This window comes from Neovison vison, chromosome 12 (genome assembly GCF_020171115.1).
Source record: "Neovison vison isolate M4711 chromosome 12, ASM_NN_V1, whole genome shotgun sequence".
Lineage (NCBI taxonomy): Eukaryota > Metazoa > Chordata > Mammalia > Carnivora > Mustelidae > Neogale > Neogale vison.
In genome coordinates this window covers 56,119,803-56,131,825 of record NC_058102.1, presented here as the reverse complement: position 1 = coordinate 56,131,825, position 12,023 = coordinate 56,119,803, and the positions used below count along the sequence as shown (strand labels likewise).

General features: G+C 42.3%; 1 protein-coding gene across 7 annotated transcripts in view; it reads left to right on the top strand.

Moving 5' to 3' along the window:
- The window catches only part of DUSP16 (dual specificity phosphatase 16), an 81,542-nt gene that overhangs the window by 34,807 nt on the left and 34,712 nt on the right, over window positions 1-12,023 (top strand). For 4 of the 7 annotated variants that reach the window (XM_044228634.1, XM_044228632.1, XM_044228633.1 and 1 more), the window contains 2 exons: window positions 5,492-6,081; window positions 7,049-7,187. In XM_044228634.1, the coding sequence (XP_044084569.1) occupies window positions 5,854-6,081; window positions 7,049-7,187 (367 nt within the window). In that variant the 5' untranslated portion in view covers window positions 5,492-5,853. The remainder of the gene's footprint in view (window positions 1-5,491; window positions 6,082-7,048; window positions 7,188-12,023) is intronic. The other 3 variants (XM_044228637.1, XM_044228635.1, XM_044228638.1) reach the window with 1 other exon arrangement.

Sequence of the window (12,023 nt, the reverse complement as noted above, 5' to 3'; positions counted from 1 at the left end):
GCTACCTACGCACCCTAGTTTTTAAAAATGTTTATTTCTGAAAGTGGGAAACTTTGCAAATATTTGTTTAGTGGCCCTGGTTAAGGTTACTAGTCTTTGGTCTGAAAAATACTGATTTCTTGACTTCTTTTTAGAGAAATAGAAAATTTCACTATATGCATAGAAAAGGGTTCTTTAGTTGTCTTTTTTATTTTCAGTGTTCCAAAATTCATTGTTTGTGCACCACACCCAGTGCTCCATGCAATATGTGCCCTCCACAATACCTACCCTCAGGCTCACACCCCTCGCCTCCAGAACCTTCAGTTTTTTACTCAGAGTTCAGTCTCTCATGGTTTGTCTCCCCCTCCAGTTTCCCCCAACTCATTTCTCTCCATCTCCCAGTGTCTTCCATGTTATTCCTTATACTGCACAAATAAGCAAAACCATATGATCATTGACCCTCTCTGCTTGACTTATTTCACTCAGCATAATCTCTTCCAGTCCTGTCCATGTTGATACAAAAGTTGGGTATTCGTCCTTTCAAAATGTGGCATAATATTCCATAGTATATATGGACCATATCTTCTTTATCCATTTGTCCTTTGAAGGGCATCTTGGTTCTTTCCATAGTTTGATGACTGTGGCCATTGCTGCTATGAACATTGGGGTACAGGTGGCCCTTCTTTTCACTCCATCTGTATCTTTGGGGTAAAGACCCAGTACTGCAATTGCAGGGTCATAAGGTAGTTCTATTTTTAATTTCTTGAGGAATCTCCACACTGTTTTCCAAAGTGACTGCACCAACTTGCATTCCCACCAACAGTGTTAAGAGGGTTCCCCTTTCTCCACATCCTCTCCAACACTTGTTGCTTACTGTCTTACTGGTTTGGGCCATTCTAACTGGTGTCAGTGTGGTTTTGATTAGAATCTCCCTGATGGCTAGTGATGATGAACATTTTTTCATGTGTCTGTTAGCCATTTGTATGTCTACTTGGGAGAAGTGTATATGTTTTTTGCCCATTTTTTGACGTGATTATCTCTTTTGTGTGTATTGAGTTTGAGGAGTTCTTTGTAGATCTTGGATATAAACCTTTTGTCTGTGTGATATGCGAATATCTTCTTCCATTCCGTGGGTTGCCTCTTTGTTTTGTTGACTGTTTCCTTTGCTGTGCAGAAGATTTTGATCTTGATGAAGTTCCAAAAGTTCATTTTCACTTTTGTTTCCTTTGCCGACATTCTTGAAAGAAGTTGCCGTGGCCGATGTTGAAGAAGTTACTTCTTAATTTCTCCTCTAGGATTTTGATAGATTCCTGCCTCACATTGAGGTCTTTTATCCATTTCGAGTTTATCTTTGTTGTCTTCTGAAGGGCCTCCTGCCACCCAGATTTCCTTGATGGTAGATTGGGGGATCCCGTCAATGGCAATCTCCTCAGAAGTCTTCCAGCTGCTCCGGCCACCTGTCCCATCTCCTGGGTGTCCGGTGGTGGGGGGCAGGGCATGCAGGGCTCCTTACCGTGGTCCCCAGGCAGCCAAGAGGGCAATAAGAAAAAAACTCACACTATAGTGTTTTAAGTGAAAGAAGAAAGCAGGATGCACAACAAGTATATGTACTGTGTAACCTGTTGTACAAAGGGGAAAAGGAGAAAGACTACATATTTGTATCTTATTCTGTATTCATTAAAAAAAAATCTTTGGATGAAATCAGAAGAAATTATTCACTGTGGTTTCCACTATAGGGTAGGGGGAGGACCTGGGCAGATGGGACCAGGGTAGGAGAAGGATTTTCAGTGCTTTCCTGTTTTTCACTTAATGTATTTGTTGGGTTTCAGTATCGTGGCAAATTTTAATAGCTTTGTTGATGTAACAAACATACAATAAACTGTATATATACATGGTATGTATACATTTTATACCTTTTTTTGCACCAGTGAATTTGTTATCTATTAAAAATGGATAGAGGGGCACCTGGGTGGCTCAGTGGGTTAAAGCCTCTGCCTTCCGCTCGGGTCATGATCCCAGGGTCCTGGGATCGAGCCCTACATCGGGCTCTCTGCTCAGCAGGGAGCCTGCTTCCTCCTCTCTCTCTCTGCCTGCCTCTGTGCCTACTTGTGATCTCTGTCTGTCAAATAAGTAAATAAATTAAAAATCTTTTTTAAAAAAAAAAATGGATAGAAAAGGGACTCCTGGCTGGCTCAGTCAGTGGAGTGTATCATTTTTTTTTTTTTTTTTTAAGATTTTTATTTATTTATTTGACAGAGACACAAAGAGGGAACACAAGCAGAGGGTGTGGGAGAGGGAGAAGCAGGCATCTTTTTGAGCAGGGAGCCCGATGTGGGGCTCGATCCCAGGATGCTGGCATCATGACCTGAGCCAAAGGCAGATGTTTAACGACTGAGTCACCCAGGCATCTCTGGAGAGTGTGATTCTTGATCTTGGGGTGATGAGTTTGAGCCCCACATTGGATGTGGAGTTACCTTTTATCTTTTGAGATTTTATTTTTTTAAGTAAAGAAAACAGTTAAAACTTTAAAAATTGTTTAAGTAAATTGATAAATAGTAATGCTGGGTGTGCCCTGGATTTTGTAATAGGCCTTTGGGCCCTTACGGTTCAATCTAAGAATGTTTATTCCTTTTGACTTCTTGTAGAAATTTTGGGTAAGATTAGCTTCGTGGTTTTGCCGACAATAGAAATGTTCTCTTGTCATCTTTTAAATCCTACCCAATGCAAAAGTTTTCAAAAACAAAACTATCACAGGCATGTTTCCGATCTCAGGGTATTAACATTCTTCAGAATAAACAGTGAATGCCCATAAAATTTTAAATTAGAGTTGTAGCCTAGGATGGGGACTTAACCAAAATTCTGTAGCTTTAAATAAATAAGGCTTAAGGCTATTGTTCTCCTACTCCGCTCACCCCGTTGGCAGGGCTCTGCCTCTCTCATAATGGATTTGGGATTACGGAACATCAGAGTTTGGGCATAAAGCTATAACAGGAGGGCTCTAGCTGGCCTCAGTATGACATGAAGGGCTGTAACTTTATCCTTATTTCACATCCAGTGCTTTGCTTCAGTTGCATCCTTGCATTAGGGTCACCTTGCCCAGATCTTTTCTTGGCCAGGGGAAGGGTTTTTTTGTATCTGGAAGTCCTGACTGTGGTTCTCTGGGTAAGGATTCCGTTTTCTGCCCAGTAGAACTTTGCTGTAGCCTATCTTTGGTTTCGGTGATTTGGGCTTAGGAGATTTGGCTGAAGGGAAGCAAAGATGAGAACTTTCTAATTCAACTTTGCATGTTTGCTGTCTTCTCCCTCCCTTTGTCCCTTGATCTGCTAACCCAGATAACTGCTTTGTCCCATCCGGATTTTATCATCGAGAGGAGCCAATCAGACTCGGATACCCAGTGCCATTGTTGGAATCAACTTGCTCCTATTCTCAGATTTCCACTTTCTGTGCCACCAGGGCACCCTCATGGACAAGTTGAGCCATTCTTTCTCAGTCCAGCTTCATTATGGGAACGGGTACTTAGGGAAAACAGGGTAACTCAGTAGTGGGAGCGCTGGTTTGGGGATCAGACAATCTTGAGTACAGGACTTCACTCTGCTGTGAACTCTCACTGAGCGGTGGGGACTCGGTTCGAAGCTGCATCCTTGTAGGCACTCTGCCAGAGTATCTTCGTTGGTTCACTGTGAAGATTCTTTGTTTTAGTTTCTTCGTTGAAGATAGAGATGATTTTTGTACCTTGTTGCCAGTCAGCTATACTAAAAATACATTAATATAATGAAGACAGGAAATGGCCAAGCAGTGTATTCTGTGGAGCTGACTTGTCAGGTGCGGGGGCAGGAGAGAGGATTTCTCAGGGGCCTTCTAACTCCGTGTTTGTCTGGCTCTGACAGAGAGGGAGGGCACGGCTTGGGTGAGGCTGGATGACATAGGAGGGCGGAATTGCCCCTGTGCTTATCTGCTGAATGAGGTCTTGTAGATTCCGGATGTAAGGCAGCTCTGGCCACCATTGGGATCTTTAGAGCAGTTTCCCTCCTTTTTCTACATAAGTAGTTGCATTTTTACTGCCTTTAGATAACTTGGATAATTTTGTCCTCCGAACAGACTTTGTAAGGAGACAAGACCTGTATTGTAGCTACAGTTTATAGATGAGGAGCACGTGGGCTGGAGATGTCACATGAATTTTCCAGAGTTAAGTATCAAGGGGCAGGGCCACTCCTCTTGGTATCCTCCCTGTACTTCTCCCTGCTTCAGCTCCTCATCTGTAAGTCTGACATTAGGGGAACAGGATCTAGTGATGTTTGAGGGTTTTGCTATCCTGATCGGAAATCTGTTAACTAGATCTTTATTCAGTATTTTAAATCATTTGTGGAGGATTTTCCTTACAACACCATGAATTGAGTATCTTCTCTGCAAAGCACTATGGAGATAGGAGATAAAATCTCTGCCATTGCATAGCTTCCCTTGTAGAAGGTGAATGCCAGCAGTGGGCTTCTAGTGAGATGTAGCAGAGGGTGGCTTGTGAGCGGAGATGGGCCAGGGAGTTAGGAATCTGACAATGCTGAAGGTCAGGGTGAGATCCGAGCTCTGCGCACAAAACTGCCACCAGTGTCTGTGAGGAGGTGGTCACTTGTGGGAGTTTGGCAAGAAGAGGAAAGCACTGGGTCAGGTGCAAAGGGTTCTGCATGTTTGCTGTGTAGTTGTTGACCTGGTGCCCCAGGTGAAGATGTGAGAGTTTCTAAGGCCGAGAGTCAATGCTTCACTGAAGAATGAGGTGCAAGAAAATGAGGGGTTAGCCTGTGAAGGGTCACGGTATGGGGCGATGGACTGACTAGGGCCATAGCTGTGAGACTGCCTTCGTTGGAGCTGGGTACATCCCAGGCCCCCAGCAGTGAGCTCAGCAGTTGGTATGACAGGGCTATTGGCCATTTTTGCTCCTTCTCTTCCTTAAAAGGCAGCTGAAATGTTTGGAAAGTTTTCCTAAGGGCCATTTACAGGGGCTGCTGTGGTGCCTGGTGCATGTGTGTGTGAGTGTATGTGTGTTCACATGCCATTCTCAGGCCATCAGAAAAGACTTTTTTGTTGTGATCGTGTGGGCTTGCTTACCTGGTTGTATTGTAGACTGTTGTTGTTCTGTGCCCTTTTCAAGAAATAAGCAAATAAAATGGAGGAACCCCATTTGGAAAAAAATGTTCCTGCAAGCAGCTTTTTATAGCTCTGTCAGTCTCATGCTACAAGCATGTCGTTCTGGGCCCCAGGTCACTATAATTCATGACTATGTCTTCTCTTGTCTTCTTTGAGTTTTTATGTTTTGATGTAAAAATGAATTATCATCAGTAGGTTTTCCGAAGCCATGCCTGTTTGTTCTTTTTGTTTGTTCAAGTGAAGCAGTGCATCAAGTATGGAATTAGATTAATGGAGTAAATATTATGAATCATATGCCCTCGCTAATCTGATGCTCTTTCTCTCTTTTTGACCCTGTGTTTTGTCTTCTGTCTGTCTTTCTCTCTTCGTGTAGGATTTTCAGCCCAGTGTGAAGCTGTTGGAGCGAGGAGCAAAGGTAAAGAATGACGTAATCACTGGCCGCCCCAGAGCATCTTTTGTTGTGGATGGTTATTCCGGTCATCTCTTTATGAATCAAATGTGAGGGGCTGCTTTGTGGAGAGTGCTTCGCAAGAGCACAGCAACGGGGAAAGAGAAAGGGACATTCACTTGGAGGGCTCTTGCTGAAAATGGGTTTAACTCTCCTTTTGCCAGTCACCACCAGCCTGACCTCATACATTTGTAGGACAATGGAGTGGCTGAGCCTTTGAGCACACCACCATTACATCATCGTGGCAAATTAAAGAAGGAGGTGGGAAAAGAAGTCTTACTGTTGTCATGGCCCATGAGATGACTGGAACTCAGATTGTTACTGAGAGGTTGGTGGCTCTGCTGGAAAGTGGAACAGAGAAAGTGCTGCTAATTGATAGCCGGCCATTTGTGGAGTACAATACATCCCACATTTTGGAAGCCATTAATATCAACTGCTCCAAGCTTATGAAGCGAAGGTTGCAACAGGACAAAGTGTTAATTACAGAGCTCATCCAGCATTCGGCAAAACAGAAGGTAAGTGCTTTCTTTCTTTCTTTTTAAAACAGACACCCTGAATGAGGAAGAATTTTAAAACAAAGTCTCGCTTTTAAGGGGAAAAGTAATTTGAGGAAGTTTTCGTTGCTTTTTTAAACTTTGGTACCTTAGGGATACTTCAAAGTAATTTACTAACCACACAGTCACATTTAAGAATATTTCTAAACTATACAGAAAGAATAGTTTGTTTTAATTTGGTTAAGTGCTGTGTTTTCCTATTAATGGTTTGCTAAACTTTAAAAAAAATTTTAAACAATAATAAGTAGTAACAGTTGATAATGTGATATTAATTATTAGTAACTTAATATATGATAATTTATAGTATATGTATCAATAATTACTACATATATTATTCTGCGTTATCTATAAATTTACTGAAAGGAAATCATTCTTTTCAAGTGCCTTGGTAAGAAAATGGAAGCTAGTTATATTAGAAGTGCTGTTTATTTGTGGGGAGGGAAGGTACCATTGTTCAGGATTTAGGGATATAATTTATCTTCAAGGAAGGTTGTTTTTGGGATTCCAAAATGTCATCCTTGTGATAGATAAAGCTATTTCTTTTCTTCAGAAATAAAAATGAGTTCATGTTTTAATTTTACTAAACAGCTGATTTTTTAAGTAGAAACCTTTTAAAATGTTTCTGTAATTGAAGGATTGGTGGTTTATTTTGCATATTATTTTGTTTTATGAATTTTAGTCTTTTATAGCATTTAAGATTTTAAACCAAGGAGATTCGAGCACATCTACACAGAAATAACATCAGTTTTGCTTTTAAAAGTTGATCTGTACAAGCATTTAAACCATTTGTATGCTAGGTTTATCCAGTCCGTTGACTGCGTGTCCTTTTTATTCAGATTATCACCTGAAAGTGGTGGGTGAGGCCGCTGCTGGCCTCCAGGATTACTTTTGTAGCTTCCTTCCTAACAGCCTCACATTTGCCCTGCAGGTTGATATCGACTGCGGTCAGAGGGTTGTAGTTTACGACCAGAGCTCCCAAGATGTTGCCTCTCTGTCTTCAGACTGCTTTCTCACTGTACTTCTGGGTAAACTGGAGAAGAGCTTCAGCTCCGTTCACCTGCTTGCCGGTAAGGTTTGTGGCAGACTTGAGCGGACTTTGTATCTTGCAGAGCACTCCCAGTAAGCAGCGTTTCACGGCAGGTCATTGCAGCTGCGAGTATCCTGGGGAAGTGGACTTATTTATAGGTTCTAGTGGACACACCATTCTTCCACAGTAGTCTGTGTGTTTGTCACTTAGCTCACATGCCTCTTCATTTGGGATTTATTTGTTAGCTAGAAATGTCACATAGATCTGTGTGCTGCTTCTCGCGGGGATTTTTCCATTCATCTGGGATCTACAGACACGAAACGCTCTACTTTTCAGCTCCTGCTCTTGGTTTCCCACCCCCTGTGGCAAGAACCAGACCAGTGTCATGGTATCAAATTCTTATTAAACAGAGTTATGGGGACTCCAGCAGATCAGCTAACCATTCTCAGACGTATTATGAGCAATGACAGGGAGAATGTGTATAAACTATTTCTTCTAGTGATTAGGGAGACAGTTTAAAGCTCAATTGTGTATTATCATTTTGTTTTTACAACTGAAAAAGATCTCAGTTTGCAAAGACTAAGCAAATGATTTTATAAAGTACCTGGGAAGAACTATTTTAAGAGCAAGTTCCATTTCAGTGAATTCCAAAGCAGTGTTCATCCTTTGCTCACAGGTGGGGAATACAGTGTGACAATGCACAGTGACCTTTAACACAAAGCTGCTGTGTCCTGCAGATTCTGCTACCATGGAAGGCAAGAGGGCTTTTAAAAATGTGATTTAAGAAAACAAAATACAGTCGATACTATCATTTTCACGCCTCGGTCTTTTGTTGTAAGGAGGGTACCGTGAACTTGATGTCATTGGCATTTGATTTTAGAAGTGTAAACGTTTCAGTTTTCAGAGAATCGGATTAATCAGGTGTTGGTGTGTTAATACTTCATCTCTGTGAAAGTTCAGATAAGATTTCTGAGTCTCCAGTTCTAGCTAGTCAGCTTTTGCTTCAGGTCTCAGAAAGCAGGCTTGGTTTCCTGTCTCCTTCTGAGCATCTGCTGCCACACCTTTTGCTCTTGCTCTGATGCTTCCTGGTCTTTCTGTAGCATCCTGGGGAAAAAGCCAACACACCTAGAAGTTTTTGGAGTTCTGTGACTGAGAATTAGAGAATCAGGCTTGGTTTCTTGTTGATAGGCACGCTCTTTTCCTGGGATTGTGCTGTGGTGAACACAACTTTTACTGGAGTTCCACTAAACTGATCTGGTGAGTTTAAGAACTCCTTTCGTGCTTCTTGTAGGCACAGTGAGGACTTTACCTTGGCATGCTATTAATAGGACCAGGATTTTTCTTAAAGAGGATCCACCAAGATGTGCTTCACGGCAAAGTGACTGTCACACCTCCCTCTTGTTTGAGACACTTGCCCTTTGGGGGGCTCTGACTCCATAGCAAGGCTGAGCAGACACTCCCACAGGAGTGAGCTCCTGGGGGTTTAGTTCCTTGAATACTCTTTCCCCGCTTTAACAAAGAGCACTCCTTAGTTACCTGGGAAGGTTCTTACCAGCCTTGCGTCACTTTGGGAGGAGCACTCCTTGGACAAGAAGGAGGAAGCTTTCGGTCTGCGGCTAGATTGGGCCTGGGCCGCCAGTGGATTGACCTGTGGAGTGACGCACGGAGTCAGAACACCCTGACATTCCCATGTTGTACAGGAGGTGCTGCCTGGGTTGCATGGGGCTTGGGTTGCCTGGGTCTGAATGAGAGTCCATCCTGGCAGCACCAAGAACCACACTGAATGTACTGATGGCACCATATCCTGGTGCACACCCCAGAATCCTGGGTATCTTTTAGTTTAGGAGGTGGCTTCAGGGACTAAATTGAATTGCCTTGTTTGGGAGTTTCTGAGCAGCCAGATCTCTTAACGATACCTAAGTGAGGGTTCTGGGTGGTTGAAAGCCTCCCAGCCACCTAGAAGCCCCTGACTAACTGGAAATTCCCTGGGTTAGTGAGTCTGTTCCTCGGAGCAGGCAGAAGGGCGGTAAGTGGAAGAGAATGCCAGGGAAGCTCCCCTGTCCTTTCTTGGCAGCCCGTTTTGTTGTCAAGGTCCAGTTGCTTGGGATGTTCAGGGTTGTGGACATAATGACGGATGCTTCTTCAGTATTTTGTTGGGGGGGGGGGACATAACTGGAAAAGCCTGCAGGCTTCCTGCAGGTGCTACAGACAGTGACAGGGTAACCGGAGACTGCTTCCCCTGCCAACCGCTCCCTGTTGGTTTCAGCAGTTGGAGATGGTGGTCAGCCTCATAACAGAGATGCGGTGACTTCTTCGAGGTGCTTTCTCCATGGGTTTAGAGCTGTCAGCTACTCTGAGATTATTTGGGAAGAAAGTATCAGATGTGAGATGGTTTTTATGGCCATTAGATATAGAAGTATCTATATACTATATAATACTATAATATCTATATATTCCCCCCTTGCCTGGGAAAAAATGGCGTTAGAGAAGGGGAACAAAAAGACCTCCTCAGGGAACTGATAGAAGAAGTGTTTATTTTTTTTATTTTTGAAAAAGATTTATTTATTTATTTGACAGAGATCACAACTAGGCAGAGAGCAGGCAGAGAGAGAGAGAGGGAAGCAAGCTCCCTGCTGAGCAGAGAGCCCGATGTGGGGCTCGATCCCAGGACCCTGGGAGCATGACCTGAGTTGAAGGCAGAGGCTTAACCCACTGAGCCACCCAGGTGCGCCAGAAGAAGTGTTTTAATGAGCTGTCTCCCTCCAACAAGTGGCGACCCACACCTACCCATAGGACCTAGTTATTGGGACATAAAGAAAGGCAAGGTTACTGAAGGAAGCTCTACAGGAATGGACTTAATTCCTTAATATGGAACAGGTCCTGTTTGGGGGTGGGGCTAGCCTATTGTTTTTTAAAACAATAATGTTTTAAACAATATTGTTTTTTTTTAAACAATAATGTTTTAAACAATATTAAACAATATTGTTTTTGTAAAGATTGTATATATTTATTTATTTGACAGAGCACAAGCAGGGAGAGTGGCAGGCAGAAAGAGAGGGAGAAGCAGGCTCCCCACTGAGCAAGGAGCCCGATGGAGGGCTTGATCCCAGCAACCTGGGATCATGCCCCAAGCCAAAGGGAGATGCTTAACCGACTGAGCCACCCAGGCATCCCTTAAACTTGTTTCTTTCAGGTGAAAGGAGTTCTCTTAAGTCACTTGGGCAGCTGCTTATTGGGGAGACCATTTTACCAAGGCTTCAAGTCCTGAAACTTGGACCCTGGTTCTGCAATGAACTCTGCCTATACTGGCCTCATCTGCAGGCCTCCTCAGCCTGGCATCTTGACCCTTGCCTGACCAATTTTCCCCTCTTCTAAGCCAGTCAGTATTCCCAAGATTAATTTGGTAGCCATATACTATATTTCATTATTATCTTAAAATATTATTTAAATCTTATATTATCGTTTTTCATTTATTAGCCTAACTCCCCTACTAGATTCTCTTTTTCCACCTGAGGTCTATGTCGTTTGTTCCCTGGCAAGGCCCAGAACTTCTTAAGTTCTCAGTAAATATTTGATGTATAAATTAGCTTACATGTAGGTTTGTCCCATTTCTATTTCATGTGATTTATTCTATTAGTGAAGAATATAAGTGATTGTATTAAACAGTGATGGAACTAATCTGAAAGTGTGGTGAAAACTTGAGATTGTTTTGAAATAAATGATTTACAAAGTATAGTCAGTCAGAGCAAACATATAGCTGTTATGGGAAAAGTATCTAATATGAAAATGTTTCCATCTATTTAAGTAGATTTAAACATGATTTTAAAAGCTAATAAAAATACCATGATGAAATAGTGTGTATCTTTATTTGATCCTTAAATAATGAGTGTTGATAAAAAGCTAATAGCTCTAGAGATCTCACTCTGCTCATAGGAAGATACAAGTCTGTGAAACCATATAAACTGAGAATGGTTGTGATAATTTCTATAAATTCTTTTTTTTTTGATAGTTTCTATAAATTCTTAAAGGTGTATATAAATTGACTGTTCTGTTTAGCCATTAGGAAGTCTCCCAATAATCAAGCCAAGCCAAAGCATAACATCATTCTACCCCCAGATGAGTAAAGGGTTTAATTACCAGTAGCAGCCTCATCTGAATAAGAAAGAATGAATTTGGATTCCTTTGGGACGTTCTCCATCATCATTGTTGTATAGGTGATGACAAAACCATCTTCTCCATTTTTTTTTGCAGTTGTGAAATCCGTTATTTTAATAAGCAGTTTAAAAATGCGTGTATCCTCCCACAGCCATCTGTGAAAACAAGGCAAAGAATTTGAATGAATGGAGTGACAGAATGGGTGTCATAAACATTTGTTTCACAAAAATGACCATCATGGAGGGTCCTGGTTGTGAGGATTGGCTTGGATGATGCCCGTGGAGTCTCTGTAGTGGCTGTCTTCCCTTAAAAGCTATTATCCTTCTGAGTTAGAAAACAAATAGTTGCCACCATTGACTTACTGATCAACTTTTTTTGTCTTGGTAATGGTCAGAAAACTTGTTCTCTTTAAAAAATAATCCTGTTTCTTGGCCTCATTCACCATGTATCATTTTATTCTACTTGCCTTTGTCTATTGTGTCCCCCCCTTTTTTAAAGTTTTTGACACAGAGAGATCACTAGTAGGCAGGCAGAGGGGTGGTGGTGGGGGGGGGAGCAGGCTCCCTGCTGAGCAGAGATTCTGATGTGGGGCTCCATCTGAGGACCCTGAGATCATGACCTGAGCTGAAGGCAGAGGCTTAATCCACTGAGCCACCCAGGTGCCCTGTCTGTTGTATTTCTGAGGGCACCAGACTGATCATAAATCTAGAAGAGAAACGGA